Genomic DNA, 21,379 nt, shown 5'->3' with positions numbered 1-21,379 from the left:
TTTTGTTTAGGAAGACTTTTTCACATTACCAAAGTTCCTAACTGTAGAGACGTGGAAAAATATTGAGTTGGAAATGGGGAGAGGGACACGTATTATCGCAATCCCAGCACCCACACATATTCTGGTGACCTTTTAGTAAATTTCTGGAGTCTCTACTTGCCCAGCCCCAGGCACCTGGCAATGGACATGAAACGCGAACAGGATGCGCACCCTGTGGTCTGACCTGCTGGGACTTGGCACCATGCTTCTGTGGCATGACCTTGCTTGTGCCGACTGAGCAAACTCAGGGCTGCTGGAGAGACGAGGTTAAGGCAGAGTCCCAGCCCTCCACGGAGGCGTGCCCCGGCCTTCCTCCTCCACCAGGCTGTGGTGGCCGTGCAGGGGCACACACAGGGGTTTTCCTATCGCGTCAGTCACTCCTTGCTCAGAGCCAGAGCTGAGGGTGGAGGAGCGTGGGGCCATCCGAGCTTGGCCCAGTGCCCAGGTCTGACTGCCTGACCAACGTACTGCCTGCTGAGGGGACTGCTTCTCCCCCGACCCAGCCCCAACACACCCCTGCCTCTACCCCATCTCCACGCACCACGGAGGCTTACGTAGGGGCTGACAATCAAGATCCATTGGAAGGAGACGTACATAAGTCTACCAGCCGAATACCTCTCACGGTGCAGGAAAAACCTTGGAAGGAGAAAGAAATGGAGACTTTCTCATCCCACATCCCCAGGGCCTTCTGCTGCTCGGTTTTGTGAGCCATGCTTAGAGCCAAAGAGCACTGCTTAATCACTGCCCATTGTGGGTATCTTTACCCGCATGGAAGTGGGTGACCCAGCGGGTGGCTCTTCCTGGGCAGGCAGACACAACCACGGGAATCCCCCTGCGGCCTCAGGACATGTGGGACATGTGGGACCTGTGCGGTCATTCACAGCCCTGAGCCGAGAGATCCTTGTGCTTCATTTAACGCCCTGCTGTCACTCTCCGGAAATTCTTCATCCTTTCGGACGGGGGCCCCGCGTTTCATCCTGCACAGGGCCCCACGAAGGATGTAGCTGCTCCTGGCTCCGTGCCTCCCCCTCATGGTGGGGTTTGCGGTTCCAACGCCAGGCTCCCGTTCCCAGAACCCCTCTCCCGTCGGCTTCATCCTGGGTCTTCCTTATTCCTCACGCCCCTCCCCAGATGGACTTCTGTCCAGTGGCCTCATCCAAGCGGCTGGCTTCCCATCTGAATTCCACGTACAGCCAGAGCTGGGAGTGATTTCCTTGGCACAATGCCAACATGAGAAGCTACCCCTGCTGCTCCCCTTGGCCCTCAACATTCTGCAATCCAGCCGTAAGCCACCTTCCAGAGAGAGGCCCCTGGGAGAGCTGCGTGGGGGCACGCACAGGGCGGCACTGGCTCCTCTGGCTTGAGCGTGGGGAATCTGCTGCAGGTTTGAACAAGACGGCCTGAGCTGAGTGCTGAAATGCCTGGGAAGCAAGCAGCCTGCTAAGTGGCAAGCGCAGGTGCCCCCGTGCTGTGGGCCTCGCTGCTTCTCCTGGAAAAGCTGGGTTCCAGCCGCTCATGCCCACCCCCCACCAAGAGTGGGATCACACCACATGCAGCAGCGGAAATGAGCCAGCAGTTCACCTGCAAGAGATAACGCGAAAAACCGGTCTAGGGAACAAAAGCCAGTGGGGGACATTGATGCATAATTTGACCAAAATAAAAGAGTCCAGGCATGGTCGAAGGGCTTTATTTTTGGAGCAAGTAACAGCTACGCAACTAGGAGCGTTTCACTTACCCACCCCATGCATGGTTTTGTGTCACAAAGACATACTAAGACTTTGGAAAAATTCCAAAGGGGATTACACTTGACAGGTGCTGTTTCTTCATTTTTTAAAAAGATTTATTTATCCAAAAGTCAGAGTTACAGAGAGAGAAAGAAGGAGAGACTGAGATAAAGATCTTCCACCTGCTGGTTCACTTGGCCGCGGTGGCCATAACTTGGCCAGGCCAAAGGCAGGAGCCAGGAGTTTCATCCAGGGCTCCCATGTGTGATGGGGCCCAGACACTTGGGCCATCTCCACTGCTTTCCCAGGCCACTAGCAGGGAGCTGGATAGGAAGTGGAGCAGCCAGGACACAATCCAGCCTCTATATGGGATGCCGGCGTCCCAGGCAGCAGCTTTACTCACTACGCCAGCCCCAGTGTGTGTGTGTGTGTGTGTGTGTGTGTGTCTTAATCACAGCAAACCAAATAAAACAGCTTTACAGCTTACTCAAGCTCAAACTTGTCCTCAGAAGAAGCAGTTTAAACATCTCCAGCCATCAATCAGCAACACAATGATGCCACATCAGGAGACAGAACCAGAGACACAAAAAGCAACTCTAACAGAAAGCTTGCCCAGTCGAAAGGAGAAACCCCACACATACACACACCCAATCTCTCTAGGAAGCAAGGGCCCTCATGGGGACCAAGGCCCCCAGGGGAGAAGGTAAAACTGGCTGCAGTGTCCTGGGGTGGGGGGAGAGGGGGCGAGCACCAGATGGGGCTCAAGTCGCGAGGAGCATCTGGTTTCAAAGCAGGAAAGGTGTCCCTGCAAGCCCTAGCGTCCCCGCGTCTCCAGGGGCAGCACCTGCCGCGAGTGACAGGGAGGCGCACACCTGCTTCCTCAGGTGCACCCGGGCCGCACAGCCAACTCAGGCAGCCCAGCAGCCAACAGGAAGCAGCTTCCACAGGCACTGGCGGCGCCTCAGGAAGCTTGTGGGCACCGGGAACGGGCTTCCCACTGGGAGGTGTCTCTCATTGTCCCTGAACAGCCCAGCTACTACACCCCAGAGGAAGAAATGAGCCATCCCTAGACGGCTACCACTGTCGCTGGACTGGGTGGATGCTGCCCACCCCCCATGGGGCAGGACAGCTGTGGCCACAGTGGCTCAGTTCCTGTCCCTCACAAATGGGGTTGGGGGATCTCCCCAGTCTGCACTCACTGGGCCCAGGTTGGCTTAGAAGGTGTGGTCAATGGAAGGCCTATTCTAGAAACTCCCATGAGGGATGGTTGGGGAAAAAACGCACAGGCTGAGCCAGGAGCCGCGAGATGTCTGGTGCGTGTAGGTAGGTGTGTGCTAGGGTGTACACACGTGTGTATTTGTGTTGTTTGGTTTCTGTGTGCCAAGGGGGCGGGGCGGGGGGCAGGCTCTCTGGACCAAGTGCCCTGCCCCACCTCACAGCCCAGCACAGGCACACAGTGTCAAAGCCACCAGCGGAGTCCACGGGATTAGGCCCAGTGGCGTGCGCTCTGACACTTCCTATTGCGTTGGGTTTGTGCTGGGGACCCCCTAGTGGATTCTGTGACACCCCCCCTACTCCCCCTGTGGATGCCGCTTGATGCTGGACACACCCTTGGGGTGGACTGGGACTTGCAACCTGCAAACCTCCCTCCGCGCAGCAGGCCCCTGTCTCAGTGAGGTCGCCCGTAACGCCACGGGGCACCCGCAGCCGACGCGGAGATGACCCGTCCTTAGACAGGAGGCCTCGCGGCTGCCGCTGACCCGGGTTCAGGCAGGCAACCAGGGGCCCACCGCCCCAGCTGCAAAGCAACGCACGGGCCTTGCTTGCGGTAGCTGCACCGGCCGCTCAGGGCGTTCCCGGCTGCGCGCCCGCCCTCTGAGATCTCTGCAGGAGCAGGAAGAGGCCCGCGGGGTCGGAAAGGGCGGGGAACGCGGCCATGGCGCTGTCCACCTGGTCTGGTGGGAAGACAGAGCAGAGCGCGGGGCGCGCCCGAGCGCGCGTGTGCTCCTCGCAGTCACAGGTGCGGTCGCCCCAGGCCGGCTCCGCCCAGGCCGAAAGGCCCGGGAAGCGGTCGGAGCTGGGCTGGCGAGTCCACGGGTCGCCGGGCAGGTCCCTGGCGCAGAGCCCGCCCCGCGGCTGGAGCTGCGGCCCGGGCCGGGGCGGGAGGTCTCCCAGCGCGAACGCGCCCTGAGGGCTCCGAAGGCCGGGCAGGGCCGGTACCCGCGCCCCGAGGCAGGGCGGCCGTGGGGCGGCAGCGCTGCCCGCGCGTGGGGTTGGCGAAGCCCCGGAAGGTGCCCGGCTGCCCATGGGCACCCAGTCGGGCCTGCGCAGCAGGGGCGCGGGTCCCGGGGGGCGCGGCCCCAGGGACCCCTGGCCATCGCCGATGGTCAGGAGCGAGAAGCTCCCTTGCAGGGCGGCCAGGTCCGCAGGCGGACGCGCAGGCTGGAGACTGTGCGCGCCGGGCTCGCGCAGAGCCTGCCCAGCCGCTACGGGGCCACCCCGGGCGCTCGAGGGCCGCCGCTCCGGCGCGCCCCCGCCCGGCCAGGCCCTGGTCTTGGAACGGAGCTCGTCCGCCACCGCCAGCTGTGCGTGGTGCGACCTTTCGGGATGGTAGAACTTGCACTTGATGCCGTAGGTGCATTTCTTGCCTGGAAGAGAGCAGAGAGGGCTCAGGGTGAGACCTGTAGCACAGGGCTGTGCGGTCCCGGTGAGGACTGGGCAGGGCCCCGTCCGTGGCCTCTCTCCGTGGGGACTCCTGCAGCCTTGGCGCCCCTAAAAGGCACAGGATCTGGGCGCGGGCTGGATGGGCCACATCCCAAGGCCGGCAGAGTGTTGGCTCCCTGACTCCCTGTGACCAGGGACTGAGACCAAATCCCAAGGATTCAATGACCTCCAGCCTCCACCTCCCCGACCTGGTGGATGAGGACCACCTCGGGGATGGAGCAGTGGGGAGTAGTGCTCGTGCCTCGCTTTCCCCGCTGTCCACATCTCTTGGGCGAACCATTGCCGTCTCCCTACACACTGTTCTGTCAGAAGTGACCAAACAAACGGTCAAAGAAGTAAGTGATCGTCCAAACCTGGGCACTTTTGAGAGTGAAAGCAGGCCTGCCTAAATGTGTGTGGGGACTCCTTCACTGTAACAGTAAGTGACTTCTGAGTGTCACTCGAGGATGGGTTGAACTTCTATAAACCAAAACCAAGACCTGGAGGAGTTAGCTAAGTTGCCAAAGCAAGTCATTGAAAGAGCTTGTGAGCAGCAACAGCACTCTGACCTCAGAATCAGCCCTTAAGGCATTCGGATCTGGCTGAAAAGCCCTTGAGAGCATTTCAGGCAGGGAAAGCCAAGACACTGCTGCAAAAAATGATCTACACAAAAGATCTCTGTGAGTGAGACCCTAGTGGAAAGAAGGGGCCATCAAAGAAGGAGGCACTTTTCTCTGAAGGGAGGAGAGAACTTCTACTTTGCTTATGGCCCTAAGTACAGACAGAGTTTGTGAACTCAAGAGGCTTCCATAGCCTTGGCAGCTCATGACAAGAGCCTCGGGTGATCACTGATATCATAAATAAGAGTCAATTGTTAAATCAACAACAGGAGTCACTGTGCACTTACTCCCCATGTAGGCCCTCTGTCCCTAATGAGTTGTACTATGAGAATTAACAGTAAAACTTGTCTTCAAACAGTACTTTTTACTTTGTGTGCCTGTGTGGGTGAAAACTGTTGAAATCTTTACTTAGTATAGAGTGGGTCTTCTGTATATAAAAATAATTAAAAATGAATCTTAATGAATGGGATGGGAGAGGGAGTGGGAGATGGGACAGGAGTGGCGGTGTGAAGGTGGGTACGGGGGAAAGAACCACTATATTCCTAAAGCTGTACCTATGAAATTTGTATTCATTAAATAAAAGATTTCTAAAAAAAAAAAAAAAAGAAAAAGAAAAACAAAGAGCTTGTGGGAAGGCTGGCATGGAGGGTGGAGGGGACCCTCTGGGTAAACCCTTAATTCCTAATGGCCAGCACTGACCAAAGTCCCTAGGAGCTGGGGAGGGAGCCAGGATGAGGACAGGAGGTGCCAGGGGCCAGGTGAAGGGGCTGAGACAGGAACTGGGGGAGGGGGGCACACAGCCTCCCTGCTTCTCAGACACTCTGCGTCCTGTGTGACCCCTGCATAGCACCTCCACCGACAGAAACATACGCCAGCTGCCCGGGGTGCCGGTTCATCCTCACCACAGCTGTCCAGAGAGGTTGAGACACCTCTCCAGGGTCACACAGCTGGTAAAGGGCAAAACTTGCATTGGAACCCTGACTGCTGGCTGCCAGCATGTTTGACTGTACCCAGTGCTGCCCCAAATAGGGCCCACGAGGCCCTGTGTGCTACCCACCGTAGGGACAGTGCTGCCAGGATGGTTCTGGGGGCCTGGGCTTCCTGCTCAGGAAATTGCTCAGGGTGGGTCCGTGGCGGCCCAGCGGGTCATCAGGAGGCATGAACCTGCAAAAACAAGCATGGGGGTTGGGGAGGGGTGACTGCAAGGCCAGCTGGGACTTGTCCCGGACACCTGTGCGCGCGGCTGCAGGGAGAGCAGATCCAAGCCCCCAGCGAGCACCAGAACCCTCCCTGCACAAAGAACCACACAGAGCACAGCCCAGCCCGGCCTCTCCCAGGTGCTTCCCTGCAGAGCTTCAAGGCAGCCACGTCCGGATCAGCCGGCAGCTTGTTAAAAATACACCGGGCTGCGCACCAGACCCGCTTCGTCAGAACCCGGTGTTGCTCGGGAATCTGCATTGTTACCAGCTTCCCGGGTGATTTTTGTCCAGGAGAACTGAAGCATAATTGCTCAGGCTTCCTGGCTTCCCTCTGGTCCTCCAGAGGAGGTCAAATCTTCCAACTCCTAGCAGGTGCTGGAGCTGCATGAGGCCCTGAGGCGCAGGCCCCCTTTCTCCTATGTCTCGCCCCGTGCCAAACACAGCTCCGAGCGAATCCAGGAGAAACTCAGCACTTCGTGCCAGGGGCTGAATCCGTGACGTGGTCGAGGACCTGAGTGCACACAGAGTCCCCAAGTAGCCCTGACGGCCTTTCCTGCAAACCCAGGAGCTCCCAGCCCCGGCTCAGCCTCAAGGGCTGCAGCTTCTCTGGCCCTGCTCCCTGCAAGCCCCGGTGCTCCAGAATCCCAAGGACAAGTGGGTTCTGCGCGAGAACTCCCCAGAGTAAGGACGGCTGTCCCCAGGGACACTCACGGGCCCCACAAAGCTTCCTCCTTGCTCTATGGCTGCTGTTTTCTCAAAGAGCCATGCTGAGGTCCCACCCCGCAGAGAAATGAGCCATCCCCGGGTGAGCTTCCTGGCTAGGCTCCCAGCTACACAGCTGGCCTCTCAGGCTTGGGCCCTGACCAAGAATCCAGGGAGCTGTCTACTGCGGTTATTAAAAGTTCCCCGAGACTTCGCTTCATGCTCTCTTGGGAGCAGAGCTGTGCCAAGAGGGCCCTGTGGCCATGCCCGGGGTGCCCCGGGGGTGCCCTTGCTCACAGGCAGGCAGGCATCCTCCCCCTCCCAGGGCCTTCGTTCCCCCACCACTCGTCACTGCATCCCTAGTAGTGCCAGGCATGCTGGGGACATGGCACTCAAGACAGACACAGTCTCTGCCCTCCCAGAGGCGAAACTTGTCACAGACCATGTTCCAGAGGGCCCAGAACGCGGCCCACGCTATCGTAGCCTGGAACAGAAACTGAATTGAGAGTAATTTCTCAGCTTGCTGTGCCATCCCTACCCGTCTCACACTATTCCAGTCCGAAGACCCCTACCTACTATGCCAGACCCCCTGTGTCAGCCCTCAGGGGTCTAACCAGTGCGCAGTGCCTACGTGTCCTTCCCTCCCTGCCTCAGCTTGGGCCGCAGGCTCTCTCTCAGCCCCTGCTGGCCAGTTTGATGTCTTTCCTCCACCAGCTGCTCCCACTTCATCAGGGGTAGACTTGACCCAGGAGGCCAACATCCATTCTGCAGGCCATACAAGGCCTGCGGCATCACTTGGTCTGAGACTCAATCCAATGAGGCTATAGCAGGCCAATGTTGCAGCTGATGACTGTGTGTGGCCTGTGAGTGATGGTATCAATGTTCAGGTTCCCCACCCCTGCACTAGATGAACCAGCCAGGCTCCCTTGAGTGTTTCAACCAAAAGCCATATAGACAGTCATTTCCGGGCATATCAACCCAAAGAAAAGATTCTGTTGCCCACTCCCATGTGTAATTGAAAATTATTTGGGGAAAAAAAAACTGAAATAAGTAAAAGGAAATATACAAAGTTTGGATCTGTCCCAGGATGACTATTTCCGGGCTCTTAGTTGAAGTATTGCATTCTTTAAAAAAATAAATAAATAGAAAGTCAGTGGTGCCCTGAGCACGGGCTTGGCCCGCCTGTTGGTTGTGGCCATGAGAACATTTTGGGGAAAGCTGGTCAGGCACAGAAGAGACCCAGGACAGTGATGACCAGGCAGCCAGGGGGGCAGAGTCAGCCACAGGTCTGGGTGTGCCTGTGACCCTAATCCCAGCTGCCTAGGCGTGGGAGCGGCTTCCTGCCTCACCAACCCCCTCCCCGCCCTCCGTGGACCCCAGGGCCCCGTACCGGTCATTGACGAAGGAGAACATGAGCAGCCGTTGCTCGATGAACCACTTCCACTCCGGGTTCTCGCTCTGCAGGTCGCGGTAGTTGTCGTTGGAGACGATGACGCCGTCCTGCTCGTAGGCCACCTTCACAATGTAGCGGTCGTCGTAGCAGACCACCCGCTTGCCGTGCACCTTGCGTGATGGGGTGTAGACCAGCACGGCCTGCCGCTCCAGCTGCTCCAGCACGTGCTGCTCTGGGCCGCGGACAGGGCCACAGTCAGGGCCTGAGGACCGTCCCCCAAGCAAGGCCCAGGGGTCCTCCGAGCCAGGGCTGCCTCCCTATCCCACTCCCCACCATGTGGACGAGGGGCACGGTGGTTGTGACAGGAGAGACAAATCACCCACTTCTCCCACCATGATGTCACTTCTGTCGCTGAGTTTTCCTGAACTCGCCTGCAGCCTGCAGTCCCAGGCACCCAGAGGCTGGTACCCAGCAAGGAAGTCACTTGGGAAGGGAGAGCTCAGCCCGCCCTTTGGAGGGTTACCTGCCACAGTGCCCCGACCATAGCAAACACAGGGGCCTTCCTCTGGAGGAAGACCTTCCTGTTTTACCTAGGAAGGCACCTGCTGGGCCCTCAGCTGGGAACCAGGAGTCCCCTCCCCCATCCAGGAACCGGCATGGGACACCTGTAGGCTGGAGCAGCCCCTAACTGACTCCTCCAGGGACGCAAGATTGCAGCAGGAAGAAACCAGGACTAAGGAGCTAAGCCCCAGTTCTGGGGGACTTCCCCCTGTTTTAAATTTATGAAATGAATACAGCGACCCCGCCTTTCCCTTCCTCAGTCTTTGTGCACAGACTGAACGAGCGCAGGCCTGTGAGAGCTTTGGCAAAAACTAGCAAGGAGGTGAACATATAGCAGGCGGTACAAACATTACAAGGCCTTTCTAAAGCCTGTATCCCAGGAAGACCTAATGTCTGATCATTGGGAGACGAGCAGGAGCAAATTCCTTCTGCACATATTAGTTACTCAAAACTTGGAAGATTAGCACACTCTTTATAAATTGCTTCTTCCCTCAAGTTCAACGCCTTTCGCACGTGATATGGTTCCCAGACTTTTAAAAGGAGCATAATGCATCTAAGAGTAAAGCGTAGTAAAGCAAAACACACAAACAAAAGCTCTGTACACAGCAGCCACTTTGAGAACAGAAGGTAGCCCAGGCTTTGGCAGTCCCTCTGCCTCTCCCGGTTCCCAGGCCTCTCTGTTCCCCTTAAGACGGCCCATGTGGCCCTGTCCTGAGGTGCCAGCATCCCATATGGATGCCGGTTCGAGACCCAGATGCTCCACTTCCAATCCCGCTCTCTGCTATGGCCTGGGAAAGCAGTGGAAGATGGCCCAGGTCCTTGGGCCCCTGCACCCATGTGGGAGACCCAGGAGAAGCTCCTGGCTTTGGATCAGCGAAGCTCTGGCTGTTGCAGCCATTTGGGGAGTGAACCAATGGATTAAAGACCCCCCCCCCCCCGCCTCTCCTCTCTCTGTATAATTCTGACTTGCAAATAAATAAATACATCTTAAAAAAAAAAAAAAAAGATGGCCAGCGTTTTAGAACCTTGTGCTTATAACTGTGTTGCTCTCCTTTTTAAGGATACAGAGATAGGAGGATCACTTTCACTGCGGCTTCGCATTGGACTCAACACAATTGAAGTCCCTTGATGCACATCCTTATTATGCAACCGCTGCTTGTGTTTCCCGCTGTGTCTGTGAGGGCGGCTGTGCTGTCGTGTCCACTGCTGTGTCCATTGCTAGCTTTGCGTGTAAGTCCCGGGCTCGGAGTCTAAGCACGTATCTCTAACAGGGAATGCGGCTGAATCGTGGGGAAAGGCACTTTATAAGGTAGTGCAGAACCGTTTGCCAAGGCGGCCATACCACGCTCATGCCCACCATGGCACCCTCCCAGAAGTCATTTTCTGGCCTTCGGATTGTTGCCAGTCTGGCAGGTATAAAATGGCCTCTGATGGCGGGTCGATTTTGCATCTTGCCGGTTACTAATGAGATTGAGCATCTTTGTTTATTGGCGGTTACACTTTCTCTCTGTGAAAGGCCTACTCAGTCTTGAGCTCATCTTTCTATTGGCGCATTGCCCTGGTCTCATTAACCTGGAGACGTCCTCCATATTTTGGACAGCAATCCTTTTTCAGTAATTCTTGATGCTTAGCCTGTGCCAGCTGGAGACTTATTTTTCCATTTTTTTAAGTTTTGTGGTGTTGTTAATGAGCAGAAGCTTTTATTTTAATGTGCTCAGATTCATCACCTCTCTCTCACAGGTTTGTACTTGTTTAACAATTTCTACCTACTCCCCCCCCCCATTTTCCTATGCTTTGCTCATATTATATTTAAAGCCACACAACTGAATGGTGGGAAGCCACCCATCTCCATGCCCAGAACATAAAGGTGCTATCTGGGGTGCTGGTTTGTGATGGAGAACTCAACACAGCATTTATCCGTCTGCCTTCTGAGCACGCTCACTGAAATGAGACGACAGAAGAGAGGTCCTTAAAGGTTAAAGGGGAGACTGGGGACAGCAGCTAAGCCAGGATTTTGAGGAATGTTAGGGAGGCAGAAAACAGGACCACAGCTCCCTGCTAGTGCACCCGGGCAAGCAGCAGCAGACGGCCCAAGTGCTTGGGCTCCTGCCACCCACATGGGAGACAGGATGGGGTCCCTGGCTCCTGGCTTCAGCCTGGCCCAGCCCTGGTTGTTGAGTGAACGAGCAGATGGAAGATCTTTCTCTTTGTCTCCCCATCTGTCTCTCTCATTCTGCCTTTCAAATAAGTCAATCAAAAGACAACGAAAGAAAAAGGAAGAGGGAAGGGAACGAAGGAGAGGGGAGGGGAGGAGAGAGGAAAGGAGGAGAGGGGAAGGGAGGAGAGGGAAGAGGAGGGGAGGGGCGTGGAGGGGAGAGAAGTGGAGGGGAGAAGAGGGCAGGGAAAGGAAGGGGAGGGAAGGGGGAGGGGAGGGGAGAGAAGTGGAGGGAAGAAGAGGACAGGGAAGGGGAGGGAATGGGGAGGGGAGGGGAAGGGAGGAGAGGGAAGAGGAGGGGAGAGGCGTGGAGGGGAGAGAAGTGGAGGGGAGAAGAGGGCAGGGAAAGGAAGGGGAGGGAAGGGGGAGGGGGGAGAGGAGGGGAGGGGAGAGAAGTGGAGGGAAGAAGAGGACAGGGAAGGGGAGGGAAGGGGAAGGGAGGGGAGGGGAGAAGAGGATCACATGGGTCCTATAGTGTGGAGGGAGCCACCGCCCAGAATGTGTGCAGGAGCCGAATCAGAGGTGGGAGCCATTTTCAAACCTGCAAAGCCCCAAGGCAGTCCAGGCAGCGGACAGGGAGTGGAAGCCAGGCAGGGCCAGGCTGGACCGGCTGCTCCTAGGGCTGCTGCACCCAAGGGCATGGGCCACCACTCGCTTCTTCTCCCTGGTGCAGCCAGGAAGGTGAAGCCATAGCAGGAGGGAGGGAGCCTCCCACGTAGCTGTTGACCTCCCAGAGTAAAGCCATCAGCATTTTGGCCCTGGATTACGTGGTGGGCCGAGGTACTCGCAGCCTGTCTGCCCCACCAGCATGTGGGCAGGAAGGAAAACTGTTAGACAACATAGAGGTCGGCTCTGCCAGTCAGGGGAAGGTCTGCACCCTGAGAGGGAAAACCCAGAGCAATTAACTGCACAGATAGATACTTAACCAATGGCATTCTTTAGTCACAATAACAACTGGCAAAGAAGGGCCGGCGCTGTGGCGTAGTGAGCTAAGCCTCCGCCTGCGGAGCCGACATCCCATACAGATGCCAGTTCTAGTCCTGGCTGCTCCTCTTCCATCCAGCTCTCTGCTGTGGCCTGGGAAGGCAGTAGAAGATGGCCCAAGTGCTTGGGCTCCTGTACCCACATGGGAGACCTGGAAGAAGCTCCTGGCTCCTGGCTTTGGATCAGCCCAGCTCTGGCCATTACAGCCATTTGGGGAGTGAACCAGTGGATGGAAGACCTTTCTTTCTGTCCCTCCCTCTCTCTGTCTATAATTCTACCTCTCAAATACATACATAAATAAATAAAATCTTAAAGAAAAAACGGACAGGCCGGCGCCGCGGCTCACTAGGCTAATCCTCCGCCTAGCGGCGCCCGCACACCGGGTTCTAGTCCCGGTTGGGGCGCCGGATTCTGTCCCAGTTGCCCTCTTCCAGGCCAGCTCTCTGCTGTGGCCAGGGAGTGCAGTGGAGGATGGCCCAGGTGCTTGGGCCCTGCACCCCATGGGAGACCAGGAAAAGCACCTGGCTCCTGGCTCCTGCCATCGGATCAGCGCGGTGTGCCGGCCGCAGCGCGCCGGCCGCGGCGGCCATTGGAGGGTGAACCAACGGCAAAAGGAAGACCTTTCTCTCTGTCTCTCTCTCTCACTGTCCACTCTGCCTGTCAAAAAAAAAAAAAAAAGAAAAAAGAAAAAAGAAAAAACGGACAAAGATTTCCCAGACTTTTTGAGAAGTAAACCTTAAAAAAAATGAAGGAGAAAGACTGAAACAAAAAAAAAGAAAGAAAGAAAACTGACCCCAGAAAAAATGAAGAGAACTTAAAAAAAAATTGTATTAGCTGGCCAGCATTGTTGTGTAGTGGGTAAAGCTGCCTCCTGCAGTGCCGGCATCCCATCTGGGCACTGGTTCTAGTCCCGGCTGCTCCTCTTCCTATCCAGCTCTCTGCTATGTCCTGGGAAAGCAGCAGAAGATGGCCCAAGTTCTTGGACCCCTGAACCTGCCTGGGAGACCTGGAAGAAGCTCCTGGGCCCTGGCTTTGACTTGCCCCAGCCCTGGCTGTTGTGGCTGTCTGAGGAGTGAACCAGCAGATGGAAGATCTCTGTTTCTCCCTCTCTCTCTGTAACTCTTTCAAATAAATAAATAAATAAATAAATAAATCAAAATGTTCATAGAAAAAATGGAATTTAAGAAGTTTCTTTTGGTACAAAAGTTTGGAAATCATGCTTATGTAGAGTCTTCTAAAAGTTTGTGGAAATGCGTATTATGAAAAAACTATGCTGTGTTGCAGAGGAAATATGGCCACAACTAGAGACAAAGGAAGAAAAGCAGCCGCCTCCTCCCAACACAGACCTTGAACAGTGGCTGCTCGCAGTTAACTAGTGAAGCAGCTGCCCACTCTTACCTTGTCTGGGCGGAAGACGTCCTACGTTCTGCTTCTGTGAACTCCAGCCATAAATCTGTCCTAATAATTCTGCCCTGATATCTCTCTTACAAACATACCAGGCCCACCGACCATTGGAAGTGTGGCCCTAAGTCACATAGGCTGCAATTTGAACCCACCAATGCTGTAACAGCTAAGGTATGACATGGATGAACCTATAAACACTGTAAGAAACTTGGATTATTGCTTAGTTCTCAGGAAATAATTCCAGCTGAGCCTGCTGGCGTTAATAAACTGCTGGATCCTCCACTGTCTCTGGTGCCTGTTGAATGGAGGGAGTTTTCCCACCCCAGATTTCTACAACTGTTAGATATTTAAGTGATGTATCCGAATACATGTACTCTTGTCTTGAAATTTATAGAAGGCACTGGGCCTTCCAGTAAATGTTTTCATAAGTTTTTATTTACAGTCAAAATTGCTTGCTGAGTTTTCATTTGATATTAAGTTATTGACAGTGAGCGATCTGGGAAGGCTGACTTGTTCTCTCATTTCGCTGCAAGATGGGAAACTGATTCTATTCTGAAGGACTCTCCATTGGGATGTACAGTTTGATCTTTAGACCTTAGAAAAGGGATGGCTAACACTTTCTATAATAATAACATAGCCAAAATGAGAGCTTAAATTGTGATTTCACAGCTAGATTTACTTTGCCATAGGCACAGTAAACAAGCTAAACCTCCCTTTTCAAACCAAACACAAGGACAGAAAATTTTACTAATGACTTCAAATTTTATAGATAAGGTGGTCGTCATGTTTGATGTTAAAGCGAGCACACAGCTTTCCTCATGGGCACTGTCTACCCTACCTCACAGAAAACCACAATCAGAACATGCCTGTGACTCCAGACTTCTAGCTCAGGCCACCAAAGATTAGGAATGGGACTGAGCACCCCCTTGACTTGCATCCTCTTAAAGGTTTCATCTGGTCTACTTTACCAGAAACCAAAGAGAAAGAGGAGCAAGCTAGGGAGCAGAAGCAATGTAAAGATAGGTGGTGGGTTGGAGCCAGCACTGTAGCATAGCGGGCAAAGCTTCTGCCTTCAGTGCCGGCATCCCATATGGGCGCCGGTTCGAGTCCTAGCTGCTCCACTTTGGATCCAGCTCTCTGCTGTGGCCTGGGAAGGCAATAAAATATGGCCCAAGTCCTTGGGCCCCTGCACCTGCATGGGAGACCTGGAGGAAGCTCCTAGCTCCTGGATCAGCTCAGCTGCAGCCATTGCAGCCATCTGGGGAGCGAACCAGCAGATGGAAGACCTCTCTCTTTCTCTCTCTCTCTCTCTGCCCTTGCCTCTCTGTAGCTCTGCCTTTCAAATAAATAAATAAATCTTAAAAAAAAAAAAAAGAAGGTAGATGGCAGGCTAATTAACGGCTGCTTTACATGGTAATCTGCCATCAAGGAGACCCAACAGACCAGTCCACTGCAAATAGCATTGGTTTGTGATGTGGAAAGCCAGGGCTTTGGATGGATACAGAAGTTAGCTATTGAAGAGTCCTAGCAGCTCTGCCAGCCAAAAACTGGGCCACTGGAGATGGAACTGCCCTGGAAGGACTCCCAGGAGAGACACAGACCCTGTTGGCTCTGAGCTGAAAAGCCCTTCACTCGGCCCAGCTTCCAAAGTAATCACCACCGTTGAGGGGACGATCAAATAGGGTCAGTAACGTTTGTAGGCAGAACTGTCAATTTCCTTTTAGAGATGCCACCTGCCTTCTATTCAGGCCAGCTCTCCTCCCAGGCCAGCTGGGTAATGGAAGTCAACAGGGGGCCTTCCCTAAGGAGTTCACACCTCCCTTGTGATGCCTCTTCCGGCACCCCATGTGAAGAGATAGATAGGGCTGAGCCTCAGGCCTGGCCAGGCCTTAAAGCCTACCAGATTATTACCAAGCCCCTTCTGGAAGTTTCTATTTGCCTCTCAATGGGAAAACTTCCTCATGGTTTAGACAGCACCTTTCTTAGGTCTTCTAATAATGACTCTGTCCTCAGTTTTAGACCCTGTGAGTTTAGTCTGCTTGTTAGATTCATTTTCTCCAGACTTGAAACGGTGAAATTCTAGATGGCCACGCACATGAAACCTTGGATGGAAGCAGCTTCTGCAAGCTGGCATTGTCACCAGCTTGAGAAGCCACCTCCTACTGGAACCCTGTCTCGACTGCTGCTCCCAACGATGCCCCTTTTCAGCATGAAGCAGCCAGAGCAGTCACCGCCCAGTTCCCCTAACAGAAGTCAGGGTCCCTTCCTCTGGGGGAGGGCATGTGAGGAGTCAGACGGGTTAACAGGCAGTCAGGTTGGTCCCAGTGGAAATTCAGGGTGCTAAGTGCTTGCTTCCCCCAAAAGTTATCTTTAGCAGTGTCAGAAGTGCCTGCCCCACCTCCTTAGGAATCTCCAGTATTATAGAACAGCAGAGCAGTGGTGATTCCTTCTGAGCTTCCAGTTTCCTGTAAAGCAAATTAGGTATCCCACCCTTCTGATGGTTTTTTTTTAAAGATTTATTTATTTATTTGAAAGGCAGATTTACAGAGAGGCAGAGAGAGAGAGAGAGAGAGAGAGAAAGGTCCTCCATCAGCTGGTTCACTCCCTAGATGGCTGCAATGGCTAGAACTGTGCTGATCTGAAGGCAGGAACCAGGAGCTTCCTCCAGGTCTCCCATGCGGGTGCAGGGGCCCAAGGACTTGGGCCATCCTCCACTGCCTTCCCGGGCCATAGCAGGGAGCTGAATCAGAAGTGGAGCAGCCAGGACTCCAACCCATATGGGATGCCGGCACTGCAGGTGGCCCACTATGCCACAGCGCCGGCCCCTCTTCTTGTTTTATCATGAGCAAGCCAGATAAGGTCAAAGACTGCAAATCAGGTCTTCTGATGGGTTTCATCCCCATCTGGTAACTGAATGTCAAGCTGTTAAGTTTGTTTTCTTCTCCCAACTTGTGCTTAAAAACCCCACTACCACAAGGCCCCTTTGGGTTTTGCCTCTCTTGGAGCCCCCCACCCCCATGCCACTCTGGCTGGAGGTCACTGACTCTAATAAATCTTGCTTTTAAATCTCAAAAAAAAATACACATGAATTTCAAAAAAATATTTGCACTTAAACAAACTTAATTTCAATTCTATTTTCCACAAATGTTTGAAGTACCCTCCAGAAGATACTGCATCTACAAGACAAGAAAAACAATGAAGTGGGGCAGGCGTTTGGCCTAGCAGTTAAGATGTCCACGTCTGACATTAGAGGCTCCAGCTCCTGACTCCAGCGTCCTGCTGATGCAGACCCTGGGAGGCAGCGGTGATGGCTCAGGTAATGGGTTCCCTGCCACCCACATGGGAGACCTGGATCAGGTTCCCAGCTCCCAGTTTCAGCCTCAGCTCAATTCTGGCCGTTGTGGGCACCTGAGGAATGAATTAGTAGATGGGAGCTTTTTCACTATGTCTGTCTGTCTCTCCTCCCTCTGTTTGTCTCTCTGCCTCTCAAACAGGTAAAAATTAAATAAATAACTAATTAAATGCTGGTTTTTTTGTTTGTTTGTTTAAAAAGGGTAATGGTGAGAGAAGCAGCAGCAACTGGCAACCATTGATAGAATTAAAAATAAACCCAAAACAAAAGCTTGGGCAAAAAGGCTGGAATTTAAATCAGGGAGACCTCCCAGAATCACCAGGAGGTTGGCCCTGCGGCTGCTGCCATGGCTGAAATAATGCCAGTAATGCCTTAGCACCTGATGTCTCCTTATAGGAAAGCCAAACAAACAAAAACTCTATTTATTTAAACCACACTGTTCTATTGTTATAAATAGTTTAAATATTCCTAGCTGCTCTCAGAATCAAAAACAAAGACTTCAGGGTGGGCCACTGGCACAGAGGCTAGGCCATTGCTCTGGACCTGAGCATCCCATATCAGAGCGCCTGGGTTCCAGTCCCGGCCCCACTTCCAATTCCAGCTTCCTGCTAACGCACACCTGGTATACAGCAGGTAATGGCTCAAGTAGTTGGGTTCCTGCTACCATGTGGGAAATTTGGATTGAGTTCCAGAATCCTGGCTTAAGCCTGGTGCTTCTCCAGCTGTTGAGGAGTTGGGGAGTGAACCAGTAGAAGGAACATATATTCTCTCTCTCTCTCTCTCTCTCTGCCTTTTAAATAAACAAATAAGTAATTTTTAAAAAAAATAAAGAATTCCCTAGTCCTCGATTTCCCTCTGCTGGTTCTTTTTTTGTTTTGTTTTGTTTTTGTTTTTGTTTTTATTTTTAATGAAGAGACTAGACCAGGCATTCAGTAAATAACTGGAAGTCTTTTTCAGGTCCTTTGTACTATTAGGAGTGAATGCAGATCCAGCCTTCCTTCAGAGTGTTAAAATTCGTAAGGTACAGTTACTTCTGGAACTTACTCACACTAAAAGACAGTGATTCGGTCATTCACCTAGTCAGCCAGGATGTATTGAGCACCCACTGCCTGCTGAGTGCTATGCTAGGTGCTGGGAGGTAGGCTAGAGCAGCGCACATTCACAAGCAGTACCTTCATGGGGCTTACCGTGCAGTGAAGCAGATATGCTTAACCAAGTAACAGACGACCCACCATGATTGGGAGAACTACCATGGGAAAGTGCACACAGGGCCCTTAAGCAAGCATCTGTGCAGCGTACCTCTGATGGGGGTATCTGATCTTGATGGCTCTTTCCTCCAGGAGGGGACAAAAACCTTGATGAAGGTGTGTCCTCTGTCCCTGAACCAGTCCACAGCCAGCTGGATTCCCCGGCAAGAGAAGGCTTCTTTATTTCCATGGCTACAACGGGAAAACAAAGAAATCTGTAGAGACACAGAGAGGCTTCCGAAGAGCGACATCCTCTAAGAATGCTTGGATGAATGTCGCACAAGCAAGAGGAGACCAGGAAACCTACACTTGAAGGATACTTTGAACTAGGAGAATATCCCTTAATAAGACACACAGCTTGTGGAAGAAATATAGAGGCTCTCGATCTCTAATGGGGAAACATTCCAAGGATTTGTAGCCAAGATCGTCTCCTTAGCTGAAGCTAATGAGGCTGACATAAAGTGGACGAGACAAGGAACGGGTCTGGCTCAGCAGTTAAGACGCTGCTTGGGATGCCTGCGTCTCGTATCAGAGTGCCTGGTTTCCAGTCCTGGCTCCGCTCGTGATTCCAGCTTCCTGCCAGAGTCCAAGCTGGGAGGCAGCAGGTAATGGCCCAAGCAGTTGGATTCCTGCCACCCACCTGGGAGATCCAGATTCGGTTCCTAGCTCTTGGCTTCAGCCTGGCCCAGTTGTGGCTATCGCAGGCATTTGTGGAGCAGACCAACAGGAGAGTTTGTTCTGTGTGTATGTGTGTGTGTGTGTGCCTGTGTGTGTGTCTATTTCTCCGCCTCTCAAATCAATAAAAAATAAATTTTAAAACATTGATGAGATTGACCATCTATAGAATTACTGGCACCCTGAGAGAAGGCTGTAAGTACATTACTGGGTTTCCTAAGACCAAGCAAGGAAGCCAGAAGACTTGGCTCAGACTTAGTAAGTGGGGGGTCAGTGGTATTTGGCTAGCGAGGTACACAAGCAGACATATTTGAGATACCGAGAAGGCAAAACCAACTGGATTTCACCATGGATGAGAACAAGGCTGGTCTCAATGTTAGATCACCCTTCCCTCTCTCCTCTTTCAGTCCTTTGTCTTGGCCATGCTCCTTCCTCCACTCCCACCCTAGGGCCTTTGCACCAGCTGTTTCCTTCCCTCTAGGCCCAGTTCCCTCCCCTCCTCCCTCAGCCACAGTATGAAGAAGCCAGGCTTCGTGGGGATGCAGGAGACCGTTCTCGTATTCCTTTAGATCAGTAGCCAGGGGGGAGCCAGGCCTGGCTGCCTGGATCTGGGTTTCTTCCAGGATAAAGGAAATAGGTCCTTGGCACGAGGCTATGCGAGCGGAGTATCAGTGAGGGGGAGTATCCGTGGAGATGTCTGCTGTCAAAGGGAAGAGGAGGCAGACGCCTATCTCTTTCACCCCAGTGGAAGGAAAGAAAGGAGAGGAGAGGAGAGGCAGAATGAGGCGGTCCCTCACCAGGGCCTCCCCCGATGCCCCACACCAGCTGTTCCCAGCTGAGCTCCCCCAACAGAGCCCTGAGGAGGGGAGATGTAGGAACCCCCAGCCTTGTACAGACAGGCTGCCAGCCCCCTGGGAAAGCCTGGCTTCTGCCAGAACTGAGGAGGGGTCTGGGGCAACACAAGGATCTCTTGGGTACGTCAGGCCTGGGAGACCATCCGAGACCCCTGGGGTGGACAAAGGGGGCGGGGGGGCACGGCTCTCAGGGGGAGGGGAAGGAAACATGCCACCAGGGTCATCCAGAGGACAAGATGCAGAGGTGCCACTGTGGGGACACTGGTGACTGTCGGGCTTGCCACCACCCACTGCCTGTGAGGGTGGGGGAGAGGCAACATCTGGCACAGGTTATGCACTGTGCTTTCTCTGCACCTCGAAGCAGGAAAGCGAACCACAGAGACCCCTTGCCCACACCACACACGGTCACTCCACGCTGCAGCGAAGTCGCCTCACGATCCTTTCAAAAAGTGCTTCTTGGGGCTCACTTGGTTAATCCTCCGCCTGCGGCGCCGGCATCCCATATGGGCGCCGGTTCTAGTCCCAGTTGCTCCTCTTCCAGTCCAGCTCTCTGCTGTGGCCCGGAGGGCAGTGGAGGATGGCCCAAGTGCTTGGGCCCTGAACCCACATGGGAGACCAGGAGGAAGCACCTGGCTCCTGGCTTCAGATGGGTGCAGCGCTGGTCGCAGCGGCCATTTGGGGAGTGAACCAATGGAAGGAAGACCTTTCTCTCTGAGTCTCTCACTGTCTATAACTCTGTCAAATAAATTTTAAAAAATTGTTTTAAAAGTGCTTCTTAACTGTCCTTTTCTAGGACTTGCCCTGTATGTCTTCAATCATGCAAAAGCCAACTTTTCCATCCCGACACCTTGGACAGGTGCACAGTTGAGGGCGGGGAGCAGTGAGTGGTAAGGGACAGTGAGGGAAGCTGATCCCTGACATGCACAGTCACCCTGCAGTCCACTGCCCGGCACACAGAGGGACACACACGCTTGTGCTTCCCTTCCTGGACTCACAGCCATGTATGGACATCTGTCGGGCTGCAGACTCATACTCTCCCCCGTCCCTGTGGGTCCCTGCGATGATTGGGATGGCAGCTCCTTTGGAGCAATGAGTCACCTGTGGTTAAAATATCCCTGCTTGGGGAAAAACCCTCATGTGGTCATGCAGGGGCCCTAGGAACCAGAGAGCAGGGCCTAGGCCCTGGGAAAGGAAGCAAGAGCCAGAACTGTGAAGGGCTGGAGGCTGGAAAGAGATGGATTGGTGCCTGGGGCAAAGTCTGCCTACCTGCCGATTGCGCCTGAGGCGGCTGCAACTGGCAGACCAATTAGTCAGCAAACAGCCCAGGCCACACCGCTGTGACCTGACTACTGCCAGGAAGTCCCTGCAGGAGTTAGAGGCCCACAAAACAGCCCTGTGTGGGACAACGCGGTGGCTGTGGGTTGGGAGGAAAGGCAGAGCCGATTCCTCAGGGCCTGAGACACCAGAGTCCCAGTGCAGGTTCACGTCTGTGTCTTACTTGGGGCTGAACTGAGAACACCAAACCTACTCCCCAGGAGCCTCTCCCCAGCTCAAGGCCAGGAAGAGAGGGAGTGAGCAGTGGCTCTCAGAGTGCCCTCATCTGTACAGAGACCAATGGGAGCAGACTAGGCAGCCAGGGCAGGCTCAGAACCCCAGGCTGAGGGGCCAGCACTGACGGGCCCTCCCCCATCTCATACTCACTACCGT

At 53.9% G+C, this 21,379-nt stretch overlaps 1 protein-coding gene across 8 annotated transcripts in view; it reads right to left on the bottom strand.

Moving 5' to 3' along the window:
* ZC3H12D (zinc finger CCCH-type containing 12D) overlaps positions 1–21,379 on the bottom strand; it is a 38,048-nt gene continuing 16,669 nt past the window's right edge. For all 8 annotated transcript variants that reach the window (XM_089333641.1, XM_070073457.2, XM_051836826.3 and 5 more), the window contains 4 exons: positions 18,196–18,335; positions 8,378–8,612; positions 6,144–6,250; positions 1–4,411 (listed from right to left, as the gene is read on the bottom strand). In XM_089333641.1, the coding sequence (XP_089189767.1) occupies positions 3,609–4,411; positions 6,144–6,250; positions 8,378–8,612; positions 18,196–18,335 (1,285 nt within the window). In that variant the 3' untranslated portion in view covers positions 1–3,608. The remainder of the gene's footprint in view (positions 4,412–6,143; positions 6,251–8,377; positions 8,613–18,195; positions 18,336–21,379) is intronic.

The sequence above is a fragment of the Oryctolagus cuniculus genome, chromosome 5 (assembly GCF_051225735.1).
Source record: "Oryctolagus cuniculus isolate XC-2025 breed Fujian yellow rabbit chromosome 5, ASM5122573v1, whole genome shotgun sequence".
Taxonomy (NCBI): domain Eukaryota; kingdom Metazoa; phylum Chordata; class Mammalia; order Lagomorpha; family Leporidae; genus Oryctolagus; species Oryctolagus cuniculus.
This window is presented reverse-complemented; position numbering and strand designations above follow the sequence as displayed.